This window comes from Dendrobium catenatum, unplaced genomic scaffold (assembly GCF_001605985.2).
Source record: "Dendrobium catenatum unplaced genomic scaffold, ASM160598v2 original_scaffold_98264, whole genome shotgun sequence".
Classification (NCBI taxonomy): Eukaryota; Viridiplantae; Streptophyta; class Magnoliopsida; order Asparagales; family Orchidaceae; genus Dendrobium; species Dendrobium catenatum.
This window is the reverse complement of record NW_021416702.1, coordinates 256,238-283,476: the sequence shown is the minus strand read 5'-3', so window position 1 is coordinate 283,476 and position 27,239 is coordinate 256,238. Positions and strand designations below refer to the sequence as shown.

General features: G+C 32.5%; 2 protein-coding genes across 4 annotated transcripts; both read right to left on the bottom strand.

Moving 5' to 3' along the window:
• Window positions 1-9,568: 9,568 nt before the first annotated feature.
• LOC110109284 (amino acid transporter AVT6A) lies at window positions 9,569-15,163 on the bottom strand. 3 transcript variants are annotated; one of them, XM_020840269.2, is made up of 8 exons: window positions 14,928-15,163; window positions 14,747-14,813; window positions 14,558-14,628; window positions 13,938-14,435; window positions 11,997-12,149; window positions 11,666-11,869; window positions 10,668-11,133; window positions 9,569-9,996 (listed from the first exon to the last, which is right to left on the bottom strand). In XM_020840269.2, exons 4-8 carry the CDS (start codon window positions 14,359-14,361, stop codon window positions 9,867-9,869), a joined length of 1,377 nt encoding a protein of 458 aa, XP_020695928.1. In that variant the 5' UTR covers window positions 14,362-14,435; window positions 14,558-14,628; window positions 14,747-14,813; window positions 14,928-15,163; the 3' UTR covers window positions 9,569-9,866. The 3 variants fall into 3 exon arrangements, with proteins under 3 accessions (XP_020695928.1, XP_020695929.1, XP_020695930.1); XM_020840270.2 differs by having other exon boundaries at window positions 15,006-15,160; XM_020840271.2 differs by having other exon boundaries at window positions 13,938-14,438; window positions 14,747-15,163.
• A 3,070-nt stretch (window positions 15,164-18,233) lies between these two features.
• LOC110109283 (amino acid transporter AVT6A-like) lies at window positions 18,234-23,937 on the bottom strand. The gene is made up of 6 exons (XM_020840268.2): window positions 23,736-23,937; window positions 22,652-23,150; window positions 21,647-21,799; window positions 21,303-21,506; window positions 19,221-19,686; window positions 18,234-18,595 (listed from the first exon to the last, which is right to left on the bottom strand). The coding sequence occupies exons 2-6, from the start codon at window positions 23,073-23,075 to the stop codon at window positions 18,454-18,456; spliced, it is 1,389 nt and encodes a 462-aa protein (XP_020695927.1). The 5' UTR covers window positions 23,076-23,150; window positions 23,736-23,937; the 3' UTR covers window positions 18,234-18,453.
• Window positions 23,938-27,239: the final 3,302 nt, after the last annotated feature.

The following is a 27,239-nucleotide window of genomic DNA, read 5'->3' as shown; positions in this document are numbered from 1 at the left end:
AGGTGCGCGCAACAATGGTTGACCTGAGCGCGGCAGCCGCGGCTAGGCAGGAGCTTGTAGAAAGCTCGTAGAACCAGGTTAGGTTGCGTGATATTCTGGTTAGCCGAGTCGACCCGCAGGTTTTTGGGTCGACCCACAAGTTTTTGGGTCGACCCACGAGTTTTTTGGTCAACCCGAACACTACCCGTTCTTCATATGGGTCAGAAATCTGAACCTGAACCCGACCCTTTTCACAAACGGGTCGACCTGAACCCGGATTTTTCTGGGTCGGCTCCTGATCGGGTTTCAGTCGTGTCAAAAATTGACACCCTGACCGATTTTCAGGTTGGACCAAACCAACCTTATGACCTATTCACAGTTGAACTGGTCAGACTGATCGGTCTGGTCCAATTTTAAAATATTCATTATATCAGTGGGATGAACGATATTACATTTTTGACTCCAACATCTTTTGTCATTGTTATATTTATTTGTGCGTGACGATCCATTTGATGGCTATCTAATGTCCAATTGTCCATGGAGCTGCTGATAATGCAGGGTCTAGAGAGGGTTGTTATATAGGCTTACTATTAAAGTTTTAGGTTTTTTCCCCTAATCTGGTAGTTGAAAAATATATTGACGTTGAAATATCATTTGGCTAGACCTCACCCATAGATTTAAGCTTTTGGGTTAACAATATGTTTGATTGTGACTGTACCTAGCTTAAATTCAATCTCCCTTTAATTCATACTTCCAAACAAGTGATGTTATATTTCATAATCTGGTTGGAATCAAGTGGTTCATCTTGTTTGTACCTCTCATGTCCTTTTGTTTATTCTACAATGGTGGAGCTAAATTCGAGGGTGAATGAATCCCATGATGGATTCTTATGATTGAGTGGGTCCTTGGTATATAATACTTGATAAACCTTTTATTTAAGGAAGATCAATCTAATGAGTTCTCAATTCTCATATAATGGGGAGATTGTAAGCAACTTAACCTCAGGTCCAAAACTGCCCTCTTGATGATACCATCTGCCAAGCACCAATCTTTTCACAACCAATCATTTCAACTGATTATGACCTTGAAAATTCTCGCTCAGTGGGATCCCTTTATAACAAATATCATATCCAAAAGCTGTAGCTTGGAAAAATAATTATGTTAGAAAAAACTCACATATCATTGGCTAATGTTTGTGCAGTTGCTGGCTAGCTTTCAGCTTTCATTTCCTTCTTTGAGCTTCCCACCATTGCCAGAGCGAGGAGATTTCAACATTAAAGATGTTCTGGATTCAACATACTTCTTCAACTGACCTGTCTTCAACCCCAAATCGAATTCTTTATGATCCAACAGATTCATTCGACATGCGCATTAGCAACGCAGATTCCTCGCACCGATCCGATAATAATTTCGCTCCGCATCAAAAACTCGTGTACATAAAGAACGAAATGACTCGGCTTTGGAATCAGTTTTGAAGAATTGACAGGCATTTCGAAATGCTGCAGCTGAATCTAAGCAACCTGCCTGCTGGTTCAGAGGTTGTATATTTGGAAACCAGAATTTAGCATTTGATCCCCTTCAGCAGGCCTGATTCAATTGCAAAAATTTATGGAGGCTTGAAATGCGTATTGAATGTTTGTGGCATTTGTCAATTGTATTTACAGGAAAGCTGGATGTAGAATTAGAATTGCTTTGATTTCCTGCCTGTTTAGTCTGTAATATGTTATAGATATCCTTATCATCACTGAAAAGGATTTATCAGCAGTAAAAGAAAGATGTTGTTGCTAATGTAAAAAGTGGTGTTTTGGCTTCATTTTTCTTGCTACTGAAGTTCTTATTTATGTTTTGTTTGGGATGATTTTATTATTGCTTTATAAAATTATTTTTTAGAACAACAATCTCTTGAAAGCTAAGAAAAATAAGTGGTTTAAAATTGTCCCAAACAAGTTTTGCTCCTCATTTTCGCCGAGTTATAGCGGATGTTTATTAGCCAAATACTCCATTGATATCGTTAGATTTGCATTAAGATTAGTGCAGCTTTTCTGTCTCATATATAATATTACTTTTAATGGAAATTCAATAATTATGAAATTCCTATTCAAATATATACATATGTATATATATTTCATTTTATGTTTTTGATATCTTTAGTTGAAAGAAAGGAAATTGGTTGTTAAGAAAACGTATAATTAATAAAGAATTGAAAAGCTTCATTGGTCATTTGTCGTGCATCAATTGCTTAGTGCCCTAATGACAATATGTAGTATTGTAGTAGAATACTGATCTTAATGAAGAGAGAACTTGTAAATTTGCTTAAGATTTGTATAATTATTTTATAATATTATGTTATAAATTACACCCCTTTAAATATAGCAACAAAATTAGATTAGCCTTGAAGAGTATTTTTTAGTATGAATTGTTCATAGTTGTTTCTTTTTTATATCTTCTCTTAGTTTCAATGGGTGAGTCCTTCAAAACAAAAAATTATTAGAATTTAAGATTTTAAGCTTAGTGATCTCTTTCTTCATCTATTTTCATTTTATATATGAATGATTCTAAAAAATGAGTAGATAAAGGTAAATGCATGCACAAGAAAGGGTTATGCTTGGCTATGACTTTAATGAAATTTTATAAATTGAGGATGGGAGATGATTTAGAGCCTCAATGGGCGAAATGAAAGACAATCAAGAAATATAAAGGAATACAAAGGAACTCTGTTGTATAATAATGAATTCTATTAAAGCCCCTAAGTTACTCAAAAGTTCCATCAGATAATCTTTATTTAAGGACTGAAAGTAATATCAAAGCTAATGATTTTTGAAACCTTGTGTTAATAATTAGTCGTTCTAAGGAGGCTAGAGAGCCACTTTTAGTTTTACTGAAGCTCCACTTATTGGTAACCTTAGAGGTTCTGATAGTGACAACTGGCATAAAGAAGACAACTTGGTGTAAGGAGGAGGTCCACTGATAGTTTACCAGAAGAAAGTCCTAACTGTGGCACTAAACATGCAAGGTTGAATTATTCTATATATTCAAAGAATGATAAGTTAAAAGATGTCTGATCCTATCGCCTCTTCAGACATACCGAGGCTTCTAGAGAAATGCTATATTATTTGAATAGAGAAGAAATATATCCTAATCTAGTCTAAGTGATGATTAGATAATTTGTGAATATGAGTTCTCTAATGATGAGAAGGCAATTATGGAGAAGTTCGCAAGGCTGAATGGTATGCTTGTAACTTATTAATGGAAGAAAAATGTGTCCCATGTCATTGCTGCAACGAATGAAGATAGAGCCTGCATCAGAACAATGTAATACCTCATGACTATTTTGAATGGTAAATGAGTTCTGAATATAGGCCAGATCATAGCATGCTTAAAAGATGAACACCCTATTCATTAAGAAAATTATGAGATCACTCATGTATCCATAGGTGTTTTATTGGCCCAAAAAGTGGAAGGATTTGAGCCATGCAAAAGTCCCCAAAGCTTTTCAACCAACTAACTTTCCACTTATGTGATTTCATCGAAACTTCCTATAAATGTAACATGGAAAATCCTGCAATCGAGTCTATAGGCCATGTGTTAAATATGTTTGAGTTGCAAAACAAGAGCCTGAAGTGTTACAGGAGAAGCTTGAGATCGCTAAAACATCATCTATGCAAATAGGAATAGATGTTCGCCATACTTTATTCCTTAATGCTATTGCTGGCAATAATCTGTAAATGTTGTATGAAAATGCATTGCTAAATAATGCCACCAAATATATAACTCATGTACAAGACAACATAAGGCGTTTGTTGATACTAAAATGAGATCTTGCACGATCTTTCAAAAATAACCACTTGTTTAATTAATTATAATTAAATATTTCAAAATACCCCTCATGCATTAAAAAGATTACCCGCATGGGCCTTGATGAGTGTGTTTTATGCATACACGTGTCGTTTGAGGATGCTACGTGGGTTAAGAAAAGAATTTAAGTTTGAGCTCGATCCTTCTATGTGAATGTGTAGGAGTTGACACAGTTCAAACCATCATGCAAATATATAGTTGTGACATCGACCATGATATTTATTTTATACATTTATATTAAGCCTTCAAAGTCTATAATAAAGAAAATTCACTAGCAGAGGCATAAAGCCAATAATGAACATTATCATATGTTGTCAAGTAGATAGAATCGACAAGGTTTGACCAACAAACTGAAATTGCCCATAAGTACCCCGACGATGGTTGTATTGACATAAAATCTCAATTGGAGGGCCCCAAAAGTTTGAAAATGCCTCCCAAATTCTTATATATCTAAAATTAAAATAAATCACTAAGATACTTAAAGCAAAAATACACATCCGCTCTTCGTAATAGTTTGCCGAGGTGGACAAATCTGAAAATCACTTCATCTCATTAAGAGCAAATGTCCGGTCAGGAATATCATTAGGATTCATTCTCAATCCATCTTTGGCCAGTAAGAATGTGACACATATCCTTTAGTCGGTGGTTTCATTGCCAAATGACACTGCATATAAATGATTATGACCGAGACCATCTGACCGGGTGGTTTTGTTGTCAAATGGCACTATTAATTTATGATCATGATTGGAACCCTATGAATTAAAAGGAGATGACTAGCCTTGATCAAAAGTTCTCTCTTATTATCGTGAGGGGTAATTAACTATAGGGGCTTGCGCCTATAGGAAACCTGTACTCAGATCATGAAGTCCTTGCAAAATGAGGGCGAAATATCTGGGTGATGTCTTATTCAAATTCCAATATGAAAATTTGCCTCATAACCTATTCATTAAAACTCTCCTTGATGACCTAAAAAGAAAGAAAGTGGCTGCAAAGAGGCCGGGGTGCGAATTTTAAAAGTCCATAGTAATGAAACTATAAATCTAAAATAAATTGAAATTAAAAGTAACAACAAAAAAATGTAATAAATAAATTGTAAATAAGAAGAACCTGCAAAGCAAAAATAATACTTCTTTTAATCTTAAGATTAGGATTAGGCATCTTAAATTGCGTCTAACACTAATTCTTCATTACATCACAATCATCAATAATTGATTCTACCTCAAAACTCAATGTAGTGTCCTTCTTAATGTATGCTATAAAAGAAATTAAAAAGAAAACTATTTTCCAAATTAGATTATCAATAGATTGACTTGATAATCTTCTTTACTGAAAATACATGTTCAGTTACTCTAGTTAAAAAATGTAGAGTTATAAATATAATCAATTTTAAATAATTAGTATACATCTTGAGGATCTAAGATTTAATTAAGAATCAATAGCTCTACGATATGTTTCTGAAGCTAATCATTTATCACAATTGTGTATTTAAATTGACTATGAAAATATCAACTTTATAATGATGCTTCATAGTAATGGTATATGTCCTTTACATGATAAGAGCATCTTTGACCTTCAAGAGAAGAACATTCATATGTGGAAAACTTACATCTCACTTTTCAAAAAATAACTTTATAATTTAGAGTAAAGAATCATCCTTTCTTTCTCTATCTCTCTCTCTCTCTCTCTCTCTCTCTCTTAATTTTTAAAGAAGATGTTTGGTTAATGACCCCCATACATTGAATTTAAGATTTCTTGTGACTTACATTGTAATACTTGACAAAGATCATTTGTAAGATCTAAAAATCTAGATTAAAAAATATAAAGTGAAAATGAAATCAAATAAAGCCATTACATCACAAACTCCATTAACTTTACTTCTTTAACTTGATGAATTTTCTTCTTTAATTTTTTATTGATATTAAATCATAATTATTCATTTGAAATTGGCATGGCAAAATTTTTAGAGAAATAAACAGACTAAAAATGCACATAACTTGAGACAAATTACAGGGGACTTAAATGAATTACAGGGAACTGAACTTGCACAACAGGGAACTATATCTAAATATTTAAATCAAAATAATAATTTGAGAAAGTTAAATACAAGCAAATACACAAGAGTTTGTGATAGACAAAGAACATCAAATGCGAGCTACTCACAAGGAAGGATCATGTGAAAAATGTAACGACATGCTTACAATCAAACAAAGTAAAATTCCCAATGAATATCTAGAAGTTACCATATTGATTGAAACACAAAACATCAATGAGAAACTACAAAGTCTTGTGGTGGACAAGGAAAATTCCTCAATCTCCTACACAAATAACATAAAACTTCTAATGTTCATAACAGTCAACTTGCAGGTTTGTGAAAAGAACTTGATGAGCACTGACAAAAGGACTCTTGATGAATACACTAGCTTGCTAAAAGAAGTATATGTGGAATGAATGCAACCTATCCACAATGAACCTCAATTAACTTGCAAACCAATACATCGAGTCACCTATGAATAACAACTTTTAGCATGCCACAAGTGTAGCGATTTCCCCACGGACATGTACAAAGAAGTTGCAAGAGATGTTGACATGACACCAACCATCTTGTAAATAATAACTCTACATATAAACAAATACAAACAACATGCAGTGAATGCTACGTCATCCCTGCAATCAATGCAGAAGAAGGTGGCAACCCACCTGCAAGCAATGATGATAGATATGCTACAAGTGTGATGGACCCTATGTTAATACAAATACACATAACATGCAATCTACGAGAAAGTAAAGAAGAGCTATAGTAGATATAAACATCGACGAGCAGAAGACTCATAAAGTATATCGATGGGATAATAGTGGTAGATATACCGCAAATATGATGAGATCCCCTATAAACATATATATGCATATGACATTATATCCACGAGCAAAAATCAAGTATTTGCAACAAATATAAACTCCTACGAACTACCGTAGGAATTTTGTCATAAACAAGTGAACTGCAAATACCCACAAAATCTTTGTAGTAGATGTGACAGCTTGAGTATGGACACTTGTGATATGCACAATAACCCACCTGCAGGTGACGATGAACAACATACATGAGAATGTATCAGTTCACCAGCCATCACAAACGAAGGGATTTTTAGGAATGCGACTCAACTAGTAGTAAACATCAAAATACTAAAAATGAATACATTAGCTCACCCAAAAATAATAACATGAAGCATAAGAAAGGAAATCACAACAAATGGGGGGCTACAACAAATAAAAGTACCTACGAGCTATTGCGAGAGAACCTTCATGCACATTACAAGCAACTCATAAGAAAGTACATAAACATTATGACGAATACAAACATCTGCAAGCTTGTAGGAGACTCGTTAATGCACGATGATCCACCTGCATAAAGCGACAAATGACACGTAATATAGCGTCACACCACCAAATCTGCAACACCCATATAAGCAGACAGAAGGTGTCTATAAATTTTTGAAAAAAATGCTACATACACTAAAATGATGAACCTTCACATATCTGAGCAGCGTCAAGCATTTTAAAATACCCCTTCATGCATTAAAGAGTGTTGACACATTCATATATGCATGCAAATATGTTATATACACCTATTACAATGCATATTTATAACTGCTATGCAAGCATATTACACAAAAATGCATGTGAAAGTATATACCTGCATGGGCCCCGACAAGCATAATGCACGCACGTGACATATGAGGATGTTGCGTGGGTCAAGAGGTGAACTTACGTTTGAGCCTGATCCTTCTATGAGAATAAATATGAGTTGATACGGTTCGAACCATCAAAAAAAATATACGATCGCAGCATCGACCCCTATAATTATTTTATACATTCATATTAGGTCTTTAAGGTTAATTATTAAAAAAAATCACTAATGAAGGCATAAAGTTAACACCGAAATCTATCCTCAATGGACGAGTAGACATAGTTGACAAGGTTCAACCAATTAGATAAAGTTTCCCATAAATACCTTGATGATGGTCGTATTTACAAAAAATCTCAACCAAAAGAGACCACGAACATAAAAATGCCTCACAAATTCTCATGAAAATACAAAAATAAAAAATCACAAAAAATCTAAGTTATTTAAATTGAAATAAAACACCCAAATATTTAAAGCAAAATATCCATCCATCCTCCGCAATAATTTGCCGGGGTGGACAAATTAAAAATCATTTCAGCTCACAAAGAGCTAATGTTTGGTCGATAATATCATTAGTATTCATTTTCAATTCGTCTCTTATTAGAAGGACGTGGCACATATCCTCTAACTAGTGGTTTAGACACCAAATGACACCACACCAATGGTTTCACTGCTAAATGGCACCACAGATAAATAGTTATGATTGAGACCATCTGAATCAGGTGATTTCGCTGCCAAATGACACCACTACCCTACAAGATACCCGTGGACGAAGTAACCCATGGCTATCGACAAATGATCATTCTATTTGATTGGGTCAACTACATCCTCTGACTAAGTAGACTAGAGACCATGATAACCCGAGATGACGAAACCATGAGATATTGATTGGGTTCATCATCATAATCTTCTTTAAGTGCAAGGTGGTGAATTTCCAATTTTAAATATTAAATTTCAAATACCAAAACTCTACTGCTACTATACACTGGATACTATGTATCTGTTTGATGGCTAGCCTTAATCGAAAGTTCTCTCTCATTACCGGGAGTGGTATTTAACTATAGGGGTTTGTGCCTATAGAAAATCAGAACTCATATCAAAAAGTCCTCGCAAAATGAGGGTAAAATATCTGGGTAGTGTCTTACTTAAAATCCAATCTGTCTTCTAAAAATTTGCCTCGGAACTTAAATGTTAAAACTCTCCTCAACGATCCGAAGAAAAAGAAAAGAGTCAGCAGAGAGGCCGAGGCGTGAATTTTCGGATCCCACAATAAGCTATCATCAAGAAGCCATATAATTAATTAATTTAATAATATTTGATTAATAGAATTTAAAATTACATAATTATAGCATATATTAATTAAATTAAATTATAAATATCTATTAAACTGATATATTGTCCAGATTAAAAATGCTTAGAAATAAGAGTTGGGTACATCTACCCTCTTCTCAGGTCTTCCATTAATAATAGTTTCATGGACTCTATGCACCTTTTGTTATTAAATGCTTGCAAATGATTTGATTTGGAATTTAATACACCTCTTTTTTTTTTTCTAAGATCTCTTCATCAACATTATCATCAAAGATAAGCATATTAATATAAAGAATACTCTGATACCTATCATATGTTAATTTAAGTTAATCTGAGCATGCTGCATCTGTAAATTTACTAAGAATTAATACTGTACTTTTTTTCTATTAATTAATTTCAATCAATAATTAGTTCTAATTTACATTCTTGTCGTTTAGTATAATAACAAGATTTTACAAAGAAATAAATCTACAATAGTTCTTATTTTATCGAAAATTAGTATTAGAAAGTATAGCTTGTTAATAACTTGATGAAGGTTGTTTAAAGCTCAAAAATAAGAACGCAAACTAAATATGAACGTCTATCATTTTAAATGATTAAGCTTTAACATAAATAGAAAAATTTTAATTGAGCTTAAAGAACCTAATAATAAATGATCTTAAACATCAACATGCTTGCCTTGGTTGATTTGCAGCCTATATATATATATATATAGAGAGAGAGAGAGAGAGAGAGAGAGAATTTGGTGAAATCAAACAAATATCCTTGTTAATAAAAAATACTACAACATCCTCGAACCTCTCAACATTATTTGGAAAAACACAAACAGTATCTAATACTTACAGCAGCACTTAATCACTTCCAATATTGAAATACACATAACCATAAAATAAACCCCAACTAAAATGTTGAGACTTGATAGTTTATTATTGCACAAATCTGAACAAAGGAAGCCAAAAGCAGGAGTCCTATTCGTTCATACTAACCATAACAACTGCTCACTTGAACCAAAGGAGGACAGAAGAGATCAACCTTGAATTTAGGCCTTGGCAGTGTTGAAGAGAGAATAAGCATCACTGTAAATGGCAATTCCATTTGATAGCACAGCAAGCACAATCATTATAACAGATAGAAGCTTGTCCCTCAATGTTGCGATGCCATGGGGATCCCTGGAAAAAGAAAGAAATAATAAAAAAATATTATTAAATTCAAATAGATAATAAAATTTTGGTTTACTACATAATAATCTTGATTGGAAACCTCTCACCCCTTTCACAGCCTCATCTATCTATTTTTCTTATGATTGTGGAATGTTGAACCATTCCTTCTAAGATTCTAGTTATAGTGGTGATAATTTTTTTTTTTAAAATATGCAACTTATTTTAAAATCTCATGGGCTATTATAAGATATTTTAAATTTAAAAAATTATCTCATAAGATTTCTTAAAGTCAACAAATGATCACTTCAAAATCTTTATATTAATACAATATCTCCAAAATATTCTTATAGCTTACAAAAAAAAAAAAAAGATTAATCAAAGATTTACATTTAATGGGAAAATTCTGGCTGTCTATCTTGCCTCAATTTCATTGAACAAAACATTGCAATTTCTAGATAATATTGCTATCTAGATGATAATGCTATCTAAATAACATTGAATCCCATAAACACTAAATTCAACAAGCATTGACAGAAGATTCGACTCCAGCCTGATAATTCACAGTTCTTACTAAATCCAGTGACTACTGCTGATATGGCAATGCAAAATCATTTCCACCTACTTCCATAATGCAGCATCCAAGCAAATTGTAATGGACAATGTAAGCAATTATAACTCACCTAATTGTCATAGCAGCCGGAAAGATGAATCCAATGCAAACTGCAGCAGTAGCGCCAGTGAATTGGAAGGCATCCCAGATGCTTGGAATGAAGTTTGCAGCTAAAAATATGACAGAGAGTAGTGCTACTGAAATCACTGTGAATCTGCAATTATCAGTAGATAATGGCCTTGCATTGGGAAAGAGGAGACCATCCAAGTTTAGCCTCAAAGCATGGAATATCATAGGAAATACAAGCATGAGGTGTACAGCATAGCTGACACGAACGACATCATTAAAAACAGCACTATAAGGTATGCCGAGGTTGGTATCGAAGTTGGCAAGCACGTCATGAAGGGTTGATTCACCAAAGAGAAGATAACCAAAGAAGCTTGTAGCTATGTAAACAGTAGAGCAGAGTGCCAGTGATGTCCTCACAATAGGTTTTATGTGGGAAGAGTCTTCTAGTTCATTGTCTATGCTATGAACTGCATAACATCAATCATAAGCATCATTAGTTTCTAGAGGGTCATTGTAAGTTAATTTCTACAAAGAAGTGCTTAAGAAAATGTAGTTAAAAAAGGAAAATAGATAATCATGAAAACAAATTTAAGTGAAAGTGCACCATATTACTTGCATACAATCACATTTCTTTAAATTTGGACAGATACAAATTCAATTAATAAAATCTATAAGCTGATTGATCTTTACTTCTTCATTGTAATAAAATCCTTCAAAAAAATTGACATCCTAAAGTCACTTCTCCAAGCTCAAAACCTTTTCCTCTTCCACACACATGGCTCTCAAATCATCTCCATCATTCAGATCCTTAACCTCTTTCATGAGCACTTTATTTATTTCTCTTCTTCAAAGGGATCTAAGTACTGGCTTAAGCAATGCATAATGTTGTAAAGAACTAAAAATATATTAAAATATTTTTTATGCAAAAAATTTAGCTCAAAATTAATCATCTTTTTATCATGTTTATTATTATCATAAATCAAACAAGATAAATCATACCATTGAAATGGCAAATAAAAGCTGTTACAAGAACCGGAACAGCGGTGAAGAGGTTCCAAATAGATTCCAGATTCGGTATCACAGGAAACAATTTTGGCATTGGTATGCTTCCATTTAGCAATTTGACAATGGCAATCCCAGCTGTAATCACAACAAAAACTACAGCAAGAGCAACAGATAATGCTGACGTGTAACTCAAAGAATCTGCAAGAAAAAAGAACAAAAATCTCTTCATTAACATTAAAAAAAATTTTAAAAAATTGCAGTGCTACAAGAATAAGAAACATGTAAGGAAAATATTGCACTCAACAAAAAGCAGGAGAAGACTTACCTACACGCTTGAAGCTTGCTAAAGGAGCAAATACTACAAGAGTTGTTACAAGAAGAACAAAGAAACGCCCAGTCCACCAATGCTCCCCAAACCAACCTTCCAAGACGCCTGAATGATGAACACCACTGGAAGAAGTACCCGAAAGCACATCACCTTTTCATAAAAAGAGCACATAGAATTGTTAAAACAGTGTTCATAATGCATACATGGACAAAAATGTAATAAATTCTAAAGAGATACAATGAAAAACATCAAGGAAAATAAAAATACTAGCTAGAAAAAAGCAGAATATGTCAATCAAGAAATAATTACATAGGTGGGTGAACTTGTTGGAGAAAAGGAAAAAAATATGATAAACGCAATAGTTTTTATCATAAGAGTATTCTAAGATAAAGAAATAAGATAAATCAATGATATCAGCGTGAGAAAATGTTAAAAGGCACTAGCGTGAAATAAACATGGAGAATAATTTTTGAAGATCAATAGATGTTAGTAGAATCAGCACGAATGGCAAATCTACATACAAATATATTATCAAATATAGAGTGATTGCAAATATAGAGTGATGCTTTTCCAATAGCTTCAAGTTTACAGGCCCCTCCTAGCTATGAATACATATAAGTAATGGTTCGTTTAGACTGTTGGGTCTAAGCCACCGCACTCATAGAACTAAGTATAATTAAAGTAGAACAAGTAATATCTCAAGCAAACAAGCATACAATTATCATTATCATCATCATCATTAGCCTTATCAAAACTATATAAGCTTTGCATCTTGAATCCTCATTTTCTATCTGTTTTTGTAGAGTTTTGTCTGAGATGGTAAATTTATTCTTCATGAACCATTTTGAACAACTAGTATCAATCAATCTAAGGTTTACCATTTTATTTTCTAGCCCTCTTTGTTAACTCATCTAAAATGTGCATTTTCTACATTTCGTTGTACATGTCTAGGACTACAAATGAATGAATATGCTCAACAATCTACAAATGACTTGATTTGATTAGAGTTTGCTCCTAATTATTTAATTAATTAATCAAATAAACTTGAATATTTTATAAATACTTGATTGATAAATAAACATGCTTGAACAGCTTGGTGAACAATATCATTTGAAGCTCATAAACAAGCTCATTGTGAAGCTCAATTAAAACTCAATAAGATGCTCATTTAAAACTCAATTATAAGTTTATTTAATATACGATTATGTGAGAGTATTATTTTTTTCTATATTAGTTTGTTCTTGTTAATAAATACAAGATACTTATTTAGTTTGTTATTATTCATAAAAGGATTCATGTAGCCAACCCCACGTAGTGGGACAAAGGCTTGATGTTGTTGTTGTTGTAAAATACTTATTTATCTAGTAGTTCATTCAATTAAAATCTCACTTTTAAAAATAATAGGCTACTCATTAATAGGTCAATAAGGTTTGTTCAACTAACTAATAAAATGCTTGATAGTGCTCTCAACAAAGCTCGTTTGATTATCTAATAATTCAAGCTCAAACCAAGCTAAAACAATCACAAGTTTAAACGAAACAAGTTTGAACAATACTACAAATAATTGAATCAGCTCAAATAAGGTTTTAGCGAACAAGCCCAAGCTTAAGCAAGCTCATGCTTAGCTCAATTAGGTTCATTTGCGGCCCTATACATGTCCAAACTTCCTAAGTCTAGTTTAAATCACCTTATCTTCAATATATAGATGCTTTTTTTTTTCTGAGACATGAAAAAATGAAAAATAGCCAACAAAGAACTTCAAATGAAATCATCTGCTTGAATCAAAGAATTTCCAAGAGAACAGATATAAATCTAAATTAGCTTACAATTCTTCCAGATAATCTAATACTTCCCTTAAATGAAAAACGCCAGGCAAACATGAGTACTCGTATTAGAGGTGCATAATCAAAGCAAAGCAATGAAAATAAGATTCCATACCGATTATAATCATATAGACAATCATCACACCAACATTATTTACAACCACACAAATCTGAAGCAGCATCCTCCCAACGTTCCCAAAAGAATCACCCATAACCCCACCATAAGAGACTGATTTCCCAACTCGACTGAACCTGATCAGCAACTCTATTGAAGCCTCAGCTAGGAAAGCAAACAAGACGATCATAACCATCCCAGGTACCAAACCCAACACTTTCATGGTGGCTGGAAGTGACATGATTCCAGCTCCCACAATCGAAGTCGAAAGATTAAACACAGCACCAGGAAATGAAGCTCCATTGAATTCATCAAACTCTCCATCCCCTTTCAGCGAGCTTGGCAACAAGGGAGCATTCTCTTCAAGAACATCCTTACCCTTTCCCTTGCTCCTCCCCTCCGGAGATACACTTGCAATTGTCATTATTAGCACTTCAAAATGTAATCTTTCACTAAAATTCAGAAGCTAACATATAATACCCGTAACAAAGGATCAACCTGCTAACATGAAGCATAACAACAACATTTAATCAGTGTAAGAAAAAAAAAAAAAACAGTTTTGATGATTGAAATTGGAACTCGAAGCAGGGATAAAAAATAATTATGACAGCTTCAGAGACCTTGCCAGATGATCAAGAAATTGAGCAGGGAAAACAAGAAGCTAATAGAAAACCAGCAACAAAAAATGAACCTGCAAACAGGAAGCAACCCAACATCGTATAATCAGTACAAAAAATAGTGCTTTATGATAAAAAATTGGAACTAGAAGCAGGATATACAATAAATCATCACAGCTTCAAAGCTCTTACCAGAAGCAAAGAAATTGAGTGGGTAAAGCCGGAAGCTAATATTGAATACCAGTAACTAAATATGATCCTGAAAACATGAAGCATCCCAGAAACATTAAATCAGTGTAAAAAAAACAAATTTTATGACTCAAAATTGAAACTTCAAGCAGAAAAAACAAGAAACTATCACAGATTCAAAGACCTTAATAATATATAAAGAAACCGAGCAGGGAAACCTAAACGTGAAACAGAAACTAAGAAAAAGAAAGCAAAAATAAACAGAAGCGGCCTTCGTTTTCTTTATAGGCACTCGATCGAAGAAGACTTTAAGAAGCGTTTCCGTATGATTCAGTCTCTCTTCAAATGGACACGGAGCTACTGAGAAACGCAAGGCATGATTTTGGATAGGAGAGCACCGATAGATGAGAACTTTGGGTGGATTTCGATTGCTTGCTAGAGAAAAAGACAAGTAGTGGATTTATTAAGGGGATTTACATTTATGCCACATAACTTTTATGAATTAATATATTTTATATTTAAAATTTAAAATTTATTTATATAATATTTAAACAATTAAATTATAAAAATAACATTAATATTAACTTTAAAAAAAATGTATATAAATTAATATTAAAATAACAAAATTAAATATAAAAATAGATAAAATTATATGATATGGATTTAAATATAAAAAGTTAATATCACATCAATATCTGATAAGATAGGCTAGTGAAAATTATTTTTATATAAAAAAGCACAAACTCTTATCATTTCCATTGGATTATCTTAAAAGATAAGCTCAGATAATTATTTGTATAAATTTATCTGAGAAGAGCAAGTAATTCTCTTCTTTTATTTTATTTTCTTCTTTTATTTTATTTTATTTTATTTTTACAGATTACGGCCAATTATTGGGAGAAATTATTTTCGTGGGCCAACAGGCCGTAACACAATATTGGGAGCTAAGCAGGGCAATGAAATTACTGAGTTACCCATCAAAGAAATGATTATCTTGGTTTCGAATCTATATTTTAAAAGTATTTATATTAAAATGTTTTACTATTATGAAAATAAATATTCAGCATAAAATTCATGCACTCTCTAATCTTAAAAAAATGTCAGAATCTGTAGAATATAACAATAATGCCCAACTGGTAATTAATTATTTTTTTTTTTAATTTTAAGGTGGTCGTTATTATAGGAAGAAATAAGTTGGCATTTTTTATGTCACAAAGTTATATGTATTAAGGGTGTTCATGTAAATAAACATTTGCAAATAATTTATGTTTTACTTGATCATAATTTAATATCAATCATAATTTAAGACTAATTATGAATCATATACATTTTTTTTCTTAAAATTAGCCTATTTATATTTTAATTATATTGATTAATTTAAATATATAATTTTCTTATTTATTAATAATAAAATTAAAGACGAAATAAAATTAAATTAAAAAATCTCCCCAAAGTCTAAACCCTCCTCAGTTCACCCCCAAATTATCAAATTTTTGTGTTCTCGCCTTCTACGCCAAAATTCGTCAAATCCTTGTTTTATCTTCTTCTTCCTCGGAATACCTAAAGCCATTGTCTATTCCCCTTTCATCTTTATTTTCATCCTCATGATTTTGAATAATTAGTTCTGTGAACTAATCGTACTCTATGATCTAGATCGTACTGTACGATTCGTTACAATATGAAAACCCTAGCCACCGAATAAACTAAATAAGATTCCAAAAATTTGAATTTTAAATTAATCGTACTGTACAATTTGATTTGTACTGTACATAAATTTGAAATCTTTTTTAAATTAGCTCCTGTGATTAGTAAATCAAATCATGATTTAATTAATGATAACATATCTTACTGTACAATCATAATCATACTGTAAGATTGGTATAGACAAAATTTGGTCGTCCCAAAGATCATACCAAACAAAATTATGATTTTTGAACTAATCGTACTATACAATATTCATATCATACTGCATGATTGACTTGAAATCAACTAATTGTAATGTATGATCATAACAGTATAAGACGATTGACAGAGACGATTTTCAATCATCCTAAGAATCGTCCTGTACGAATAGAGAGAAAGCAAATAGATCATACTAAACGATCTTTGGATCGTATTGCACGATGTGTTTGAAAATTTGAATAGTTTGTCTGAATGACATTTTGCATCGTACTAAATGGGTCAAGTTTTTGAACTGATTGTACTGTACAAATTCCAATCATACTATACAAACAATGATGACCAACTTGACTTTTTAGGAATTCTTAAAGCCTAATACTTAAGCAATGCTTTTAGAATCTCTTAAAAAAAGAGAGGATTGTGTGACTGCTAAAGGAACTTTGAGAGAGAAGCTTGTGAGAGAGATTCAGGGTTTGATAGGAAGGAGAAGGTGAGGTTGAGCGTGAGGGAGAAGAAGTGTGAGGGGATCACATGGTTGCTCCGGGCTAGTTGCACCATTACTCCTCCTGTGGCATTGGTGAGTCCTTGAAGGCACTTTTGCCTTCTCCATGAGGGAGAAAATGATTTGAGGTACACTATCTTCTCCACAAGGGAGAAAAAGCTTTGGGTTCTCTGTCTTCTCAAGGAGGAAGAAAAATGATTCAAGGTTCGTTGTCGTCACCGGGGAAGGTAACATGGCTTCCAGCACTTCGCCGTATCAGGTTTGGTGAAAGTGAGTCTGTAAGGGCTTCTCCGTCTTGTTTGTCAAAGCAAAATGCGAGTCACTGTGTTAGTGTAATATCTAGAGCGGAGGACTCCGGGGAGTGGACATAGGTCAAGGTCGACCGAATCACTATAAAAGTCTGGAGTGTTTGTTCAGATTTTTGTTTTCCCCATTTAATTTCTGTGATAACTACTTGGTGAAAATTAGAGATTAATGCATTGTTGTGTTAATTAAAATATCATCATCATTATTGTAATTATGTTTAAATTTATCTTCTACATCGGGTGATCAAATTATTTATTTCAAAGTATTAACAAATTACAAAAACGGTTATTCTTATGATAATTTTTTTAAAAAAATTACCAATTCACCCCCTCCCCTTTTGGTGCTCCTCAAACTAATTCTATTAGGTTTATCAACATTTTTGAACTTTCAAATGAAAAAATATATTTTCAGCTTAAAATGCCCTCACTATATTCACTTTTAAAATACTATTTTTTAAAATTAAATCTAATAAAATTATTTATTTAAGTTATTATTTTGTACGCATTAAAAAACCTCATTTAATTTTCACTCCATCATAAAATTAATAAATCATTTCTCACAATATAGTCCATCACTAAAAATTTATTTATATGCTTCATCCATATGATCAAATCATGTTAAATTTTAAATTTTCATGAGGTTAACCTCTTACTAATTGTAATGATAACATCTAAAGTGAATGACCTTCATTTGTTAATTAGATAATGCAGTATCGATCATCAACCATTTAGTCATCAATATAGTTCAATAACACCTGATTTCTAAGGCATGACAGGTACTGCAAATTCAAGCAACACAGACAAATTATAACTAAAACTATATTACAACATTCTCAACTTCTCAATTCATATCTACAACAACACTTGAATCCTTCCATATCGAATTACATAGCCATCCAATAAATCTCAACTAAGATGTCGATTCAATATTTTATTATTATTTCACAAAATTGAACAGAGCTATTTGTTCCTGATATAACAACTGATATCTTCAATAAAAGAGCTTAAAGTTGATCAGAAGCCTTGGTGGTGGTGAAGAGGGAGGAGGCATCACTGTAAATAGCAACTCCATTTGATAGAACAGCAAGAATAATCATTAAAGTAGATAGAAGTTTGTCCTGCAAGGTTGCAATGCCATGGGGATCCCTGGAAATAAGAGAAAATTAAGAAATAAATTTTAAGCTCAAAAGATATTATTACTATCATCACTTTTAATTTTTAACAAAACAAGAGCTTTGGATTATTATTTCATAAAGAACACAGCTATATTGATGATAACATTGAAAGTAAAGAGGCATCAGCTCCAACTAGATTCCATGGGAAGCTTCTATGATGGTTCAGAATGTTTAATAGATCTAGAACACTTTTGGTATGATGCATATAACAATGAAGAACCACTTTTAGCTACCAACATCAGTTAATGCTCAAAAAGGTCGCTCAAATCCCATTACTGTAACATAATGCAAGAGAAAAAAGTATTTTTTTTGATGATATAATGAATTGAAAGTAATGCCACATTATAGGATATTCATACAAAAATTAACCTGCAACATACAGTTTTAAAATGCTATCTGTGCGGACGACGAACGCTGTCCAGAGACCAATCATAATGTGCCACATCATCCCTGCTCGGTACCGCGGTCGGTACCATGCTCAGTACTGCTAATGTGGTACATTCTGGTTGATCTCCGGACGATAAGCTGCATTCGGCGTTTGCATAGAATAATTTCTCAGCAAACAAGACAGGGAAATGCAAGCAATTATAACTCACCTAAGTGTCATTGCGGCAGGAAAGATGAAGCCGATGCAAACTGCAGCAGTAGCGCCAGTGAATTGGAAGGCATCCCAGATGCTCGGAATAAAGTTTGCGGCCAAAAATATGAGAGAGAGAAGCGCTACTGAAATCACTGTGAACCTGCAATTATCAGTAGATAATGGCCTTGCCTTGGGAAAGAGGAGACCATCCAAGTTGAGCCTCAAAGCATGGAATATCATAGGGAATACAAGCATGAGGTGTAAAGCATAGCTGACACGGACGACATCACTAAAAACAAAACTATATGGAATGCCGAGGTTTTCATCGAAGTTGGCAAGCACATCATGAAGGGTTGATTCGCCGAAGAGAAGATAACCAAAGAAACTTGTAGCTATGTAAACAGTAGAGCAGAGTGCTAGAGATGTCCTCACAATGGGCTTTATCTGGGAGGAGTCTTCAAGTTCATTGTCTATGCTATGAACTGTATAACATCAATTACAAGCATCATTACTTTCTGAATAAGTCATCATATGGACATTATCCTAAATTAAGTATGAGGTAAAAGGAGTTGAAGAATGAGTAGAAAAAAAAAACATAGAGGCTCATGTAAAGAAAATTAACCATAGCTGAAAATTCACCATAATATCTGAACAGAGAAATTTAGAAAATGAAATCTATCAGATAATTTAATTGATAATCTTAACTAGTTCACTGTAATAAAGTCCTTCAAACTATACAAATAACAAGCAAGGTCCCATATTTTACTAATACTCATACAAAATTACCTGATCCATGGTTAGCTTATATTTTGATTCAAGGTTTAAAAACTTAGTTTTGGATTCAGACTCAGTTTCATTTGGGACAGTTTTTTTATTGCTTTCTAAAGCACCTTTCATGTACAAAAATTTGTAACTAAAAAAAAAATTGTACTAAAAAACTATTTTAGAAAATAGTAAGAAAGTTGTCCCAAACGAAATCTCAGTCATGCTTTGAAAGTTCAATTTAACAATATATTTGATTAAATTTTTTTTTTTTTGAAAAAATAAAGATTTATCTTAGGTATAGCATTCACAATATATTTACTCAAATAAAATTCTAATTAAAAAAATGGGACACATTAATTTATATAAATGGAGCATACATAGTAATAGAGAAATGACATGCAGCCCTGCTCAAAGCCCCAAAAAAATGATGTGTTAGCACCAAGAGAGAGAGAGAGAGGCTTAATAATCCCATGTAACTGTGCATTGCATCTAGTGCCCTTATGCTAACTCAGTGCGCCAACAAATTAAGATTTTTTTTTTTCATTATGAGTGGGATAGTCAATAGTGTAGCATTACTCATATTATAATATAATTAATATTTTATTAATAATATATAAATTACTACAAAATTTTCTTCTCAACTCTCTCTAACCTAATTCTTCCTTTACCATATACACTTCTGGACAACAATTTTGAGCCCTGTGATCAAGTTTACATATTATAGTAATTATTTCAGAAGTAAATAAAAAGGATTTCCTAGGCACAGTGGAAAGAAGAGAGCTGTAGTATATGTGATCCATCCACAGGATGTCCGAGGATTAATCACTTAATTTGAAACCTTTTTTTTTGAATTTCTAGTTTCCACTCCAAGCACTGTTGATCAAGCTTTGCAGTTAGTGCTACTCATGCCTGTTTCAGTCTGTAAAAAAGAAAAATTACAATGAAATGCCTTTAACCAAAAAAATTAGCAAACTGCAAGCCTTTTCGACTGATTCTTTAAACAATGGTTTAGTTTACATGGCCATTATTTGAAATTTAAAATAATAACGCTCTAAACTTATATCGCCAAAATGCAAGCCTTTTCCTCCTTTCAACACATCCTATCTACTTAAGGTACCAAATTGTGTTTTTTTTCAACATATAAGAGGTCCTAAGTGAAGAATTTTGAGAACAAAGGCACCCAAGTACTAGCTCAAGTTATGCAAAATGAAGTAAATGCAAATAACTAATATCAAAATATTGTCAGGCAAATAACTTAGCTCAAAATCCTATCACTATATCTGTAAAAAATGACTATTATAATAATCAAATAGTAATAAGAAGACGTATATACCATTATAATGGCAGATAAAAGCTGTTACAAGAACCGGAACTGCAGTGAAGAGGTTCCACACAGATGCCAAATCCGGTATCGCAGGAAACAATTTTGGCATTGGTATGCTTCCATTTAGCAATTTGATGATAGCAATCCCAGCCGTGATCACAACAAAAATTACAGCAAGAGCAACGGACAATGCCGACGAGTAACTCAGCGAATCTGCAAGAGAAAGACATTGCACTACTCTTTGTCAATGCCAAAACATACATTTTAAAAAATTGTTTGTTGTCAATAATAAGAAACACAATTAAGAAAATTATTGAAATCAGCAAATAGCAGGAGAAGACTTTAGACTTTACCTACACGCTTGAAACTTGCCAAAGGAGCAAATACTACAAGAGTTGTTATAAGAAGAACAAAGAAACGCCCATTCCACCAATGTTCCCCAAACCATCCTTCCAAGACACCTGAGTGATGAACACCACTGGAAGATGTACCAGAGAGCACATCACCTGGCCACAAGAAATATTAATGTTAACACAATTCACACTCTAAATACTTGAATCAAGTAAATCGGGTGAAACATATCCAAAAATAAGTACACATTCCACCTCAGAATCAAACAACTCGAGAAATAATGAAAATAATATTAATTCAGAAGAATGATGAGGGAATCCTAGCTAGATATAAAGAGGTTATATAAATCAAAGGAACAATTACATGAAGCTTGCTGAAAAGTATGGGGAAACCTATCTGAGAAGATAAATAAATGATAAATGAAACAACATTTTTCATAAAAATAAAAGAAAAGAAAAGTAAACAAATTCAATGGGATGAAAATGTTAAAAAGGGAATTAAATGCAAAAAAAAAAAGGAATTATTTGTTGAGAATCATAAACAAGGGAAGTAATTGGTTGAAAATCTTAATGCCAAGAAAACCCCAAATAGAAATTTAGATTGTTAAATATCATTATATCAGATGTACAAAGGATAATCCTCAAAAATCCTATATTTGAAAATAGGACTAGATTGCAGTGCCAATAACATAAATGATGCTTTTCCAATAATACCTTAATAATAATAATAATAGGCCTCTTATAGCTATAAATACATTTAAGAGAATTAATGGTTTGTTTAACAATTATGCTACCATTAAACAGAACCAAGCTTTCTTTTAGTCGAACTAGTTGACTAAGGCAAGAATACAAGTCGAAGGCTTTTGAGACATAAAAACTCCAAACAATACCGAAAATATAAAACAAAAAAGACCTTTCAATAAAATCAAATCTCAAAACTTCCAAAAGAACTGTCATAAATCCAAGCAAACTATAAATTATGTAAGAAATGAACATAAGATTCCATACCAATAATAATCATGTAGACAATCATCACACCAACATTATTTACAATCACACAAATCTGAAGCAGCATCCTCCCAATCTTTCCAAAAGAATCACCCATGACACCACCATAAGAAACCGACTTCCCAACTCGACTGAACCTGATCAAGAACTCTATTGAAGCCTCAGTCAGGAATGCAAAAAACACAATCATAAGTATCCCTGGAACCAAGCCCAACACTTTCATGGTGGCTGGAAGAGACATGATTCCAGCTCCCACAATTGTAGTCGAGAGATTAAACACGGCACCAGGAAAAGAAGCTCCATTAAATTCATTAAATTCTCCATCCTCTTTCTGCAAGCTGGGCAGCAAGGGAGCGTTTTCTTCAAGAACATGCTTTCCCTTTCCCTTGCTCATTTCCTCCGGAAAAGCACTTGCAATTGTCATCCTTGGCCACTTGAAATGCAATTTTTCCACAAAAATTCAGAAGCTAAAATAGAATATCAGTGACAAAATATGAACCTGCAAAAGGAAAGCATATTGACAACATCAAATAAGTGTAAATTAAAAAAAAAAAAAAACAGTTCTTATGATTCTAAAATTGGAACTTGGAGGTTAAACAAGAAACTATGACAGATCTAAAGACTTTGTCAGATGGGGAAGAAATTTAGGGAAAAATAGAAGAAGAATACTATTAGCAAGTATTAACTTTAAAAACCGGGAACAACGTAACAATAATCAGAGTTAAAAGAAAAATGAAGATGATTTGAAATGGCAGCTTAAAGCAGAATAAACAAGAGATTGCCGCAGATTCAGAAACCTAACCAGAAGATAAGGAAAATTAGTAGGGAAAACCGGAAGCTAATAAAGAATATCAGCAATAAAATATGAACCTGCAAACAAGAAGCATCGCAACACAATCCAATCACCGTAAAAAAAAAAAAAAGTTTTATGATTCAAAATTGGAACTTGAAGCAAATAACCAATAGACTTTCACGGATTCGTAGATTTAATAAAAAGAGAAAGAATTTGACTAGGCAAAACCTAAATCAAAGACATAAACTAGAAAAACAGACAAATAAACAGAAGCGATCTGCGTTTTCTCACTTGGTATTCGATCTATGAACAAGGATGAGAAGGCTTTCAAAGGTTTTCCGTATCGTTCAAGTTTCCCCTTGAATGGACACAGGGAATGCGGAGGAACAAAACACCAGGTTTTCGCATTCCCTGTTCTAATGGGCAATCAATTGTTGGAAATTTCGGTGTGCATCTGTTGCTCGAAAGAGAAAGAAGAAAAATAATGGATTTCAATGATGGGAGATTTTGTGTGTAATTATATAGTAAATATTTAAATTTTATATTAATTTATTTAAATTTTTATAGTAGTGAAACTAGGGTTAATTTTTTCCAAAAAAAAAAACTAGGGTTAATCTCTTTCATCTCATGGGATCTTATGTTAGTGTTGATTGATTTTGGCTCTTAAAGTTGAAGTTTTTTTTTTTTTTTTTGGGTTTAGACAATAATGTGATTTCTTTCTTATCTTGATGATTTTTATTATTATGATGCTACATATTTCATAATCGCAATGTTACTATTGAGCATCTCTCATAATTTTAATGCTGAGAGGCAGAAGTTGATGTCACAAGATTTCATTCATCTACATTGATATGCAAATTGGTTAGTTAAAGAAACTCTGTTAATTACTTTAGTTATTATAGGCTAAGGGCATATCTAAAGGCACCTTTCTAAAGACCCTAAGTCAACTTCAATGATTGTTGGTTCTAAGCCTTGGATGTCCATCATCTCACATTGAATAGTAAGCCACAATGTGGCATAATCACTCACGAGGCTCTCGTCTCGTATTCAAAAGAACTTGAGAACTCTTAAGCGACTTATAAGCATTGGCGAACTTGTAATAAATTCCAGCTTAAAGTTAGTAAATGAGGGTTTACTTTCTAAAAGGAACACGTGAGAATCATCGTATGTTGCAAATCTATAATGCGCCATTAATTCTTGCGCATTCCGTGCATACTCTAGTCTATTTGATATTTTCTGACTACGCTACACATTTGGACGAATTGGCTCCAACTTAAAGTTTTATCATAGTGCTTCTCTCGCTAAATGTAATTGTTAACATGCTCCATCTTAAAAATTCGCCAAAAAAATAGGATGCTTATGATATTTTAGTAAATAAAAATTAAACATCTTTTTAAAATATGATTTGAAGGTATTTCATTAAATATAAATTTAAAACATTCTAAAAATATAGGACGGTTCTTATTTCGGCCTATTTGAGGTTGCGTTTAAGCCGAGCAATAATTGCAACGAGAAAAGACCTGCGTTCTCCATATCTGGACTAATATAATTATCCTACTCCTACCTACCATTATTACCATATTATTATCAGCTTATATCGTTTTCTTTCATAACAATTTAACATTAATTATGTACTCATCTTTATCTTATTCATTTCAATTTTATATAAATTAATTTATTAATCATTAACAAATCTTTCACAAATATTTGTATGGTTGATTTTTTTTTTATTATTTTTATATTTGTATGGGTTGATGAGGTTGGACTCATGAGCTTCCGAGCCGACTTGAATTATTATTAATATTTAAAAAATAATAATTAAACATAATAATATTACTTTTATATTCTCAACAAGCCAATAGCTTTAGTTGGAAAAAACAAAACAAATAAATTTTGTAAGAAATGCTACAATTTTTTTTCAAATAAATCCTAAAAAATATTAAAAACAAAGGTTTGGGCAGACGAAGAAGATCATGATTCAAGATTCAAGAGGGAGATAATCGGGATTTGGGTGGAAGAAGAAGATCAAGATTCAATTTTTGGGCAGGCGAAAATCAATATTTGGGCTGAATTCAGACCGAACCATAAAAGACAGAGCGAGCGGATCGTGAACTGTGGAGCAGACCGGACTTCAGAAAGCTCACGAGCTCAGGACGAGCCAAGCTAGAGCTCTTTATTTGAGCTCGACTCATATTCGAGTTTCAAAATTTGCCTCAGGAGTTGAGCTCGAGTTAGACCTGACTCGAGGTCTAACTCGAGCTCGAATTGACTCGTTTAAACCGTAATTGATACGTGTGATGGCCATACGACATCGCGAATATTTGTGTTAGTTAATGGCTTAAAATATATAGAAGAAATTAAGGAAATAAAGCTCTCGTTTTCAACGTGTTGTTCTCTGTATGGAGAAAGTGGGACCCATGTAATGTCGACCCGTAGGAAAATATGAACCGATGGTTGGATTTGTGGAATAGAATAATTTACGATTAAAAAAAAGCACAAAAACTGACATTCACATGCTGATGCACAAAACGATGAATCACTCTTTAGACCTTTAGGAAGAAGAATATCACAAATAAATATAGGGAATAAAGAGAAGATATAATTTTATCATCAAAATTGTAATTTATTCAATATAAAATTATCATATGGGTGGTAGCTATGGTTTTCAATGTTGATCATTGTATGAGGCATGTCATAAAATAATAGGATTTGATAAAATAAATTAAGGCAGTTTTAATGATCAAGAATCAGTGCAAAATTAATAAAATTCACATACAGTATAAAAGTAGTATGATGTGGGAACCAGTAAATCATCACGAGTGTTAAATCTATAAAATAATCATCATCACAGTACTATTTGCACATTAAAGAAATCATATAAATCAGTAGAATCAATGCATCGATAAAGACATCAAAACCATAATCACAAGGTCAGTATATCCCATAATTGGTAACAGTGGATCTTTAATCGGTAATAGCATCAGCGAATCAATATCATAATCCGTGATGTAGTAACAATATCATTGATGATTGTAACAGTAGAGAAGTACAATAATAATAATAGTAAATATATATAGTAATAATAAATCAGTATAGGAACAGTAAAGGCCTACAATAATAATGAATCAATAATATGTATTTCAATAATCACGCTTAACAAATAAACAATCATGGCAAAGTGGTGTTTTTTAGTAATTAGTTAGTTGTTAATAACTATTGGCTTAGTAACCAAAATCATTACTCCTTATCCGTCGGTATAATAATAACTCTTTATATAACTCTCAATCAGTGAATCACATAAAATTTTAGAGGATAACATCAAACTATAATATTTAAAGAAAAGGTCATCTTGTATATATAAGTTAGTCTCCAACCAAACGTCAGTGAAATCAACTTTTACTTGTCTTCACACATGTATTATCATTGCATTTCATAACAATAATAGCGTTAAGCTATTGCTAGTATTCATTCCCAATGCCTATTTTAGCAATATGCATAAAATTTTAGAGGATAACATCAAACTATAATATTTAAAGAAAATGTTATCTTGTATATGTAAGCTAGTCTCCAACCAACGTCAGTGAAATCAACTTTTACTTGTCTTCACACATGTATTATCATTGCATTTTATAACAATAATAGCGTTAAGCTATTGCTAGTATTCATTCCCAATGCCTATTTTAGCAATATGCATACAATAAACTATCAATTTCTATTTAGAAAAATTCATACAAAATACAACATCTTTCATGCTACCTTGTGAAATTCAAAAATATTACAGTCAAAATATCCAGA

Coding starts and splice junctions, on each gene's coding strand:
- LOC110109284 (XM_020840271.2), bottom strand. CDS start 14,361: ATGACAATTGCAAGTGTATCTCCGGAGGGGAGGAGCAAGGGAAAGGGT. Junction 11,134..11,665: donor TTTTATTTGCCATTTCAATG/GTATGATTTATC, acceptor GATGTTATGCAG/TTCATAGCATAGACAATGAA. Junction 9,997..10,667: donor CCGGCTGCTATGACAATTAG/GTGAGTTATAAT, acceptor TTCTTTTTCCAG/GGATCCCCATGGCATCGCAA.
- LOC110109283 (XM_020840268.2), bottom strand. CDS start 23,075: ATGACAATTGCAAGTGCTTTTCCGGAGGAAATGAGCAAGGGAAAGGGA. Junction 19,687..21,302: donor TTTTATCTGCCATTATAATG/GTATATACGTCT, acceptor GATGTTATACAG/TTCATAGCATAGACAATGAA. Junction 18,596..19,220: donor CCTGCCGCAATGACACTTAG/GTGAGTTATAAT, acceptor TCTTATTTCCAG/GGATCCCCATGGCATTGCAA.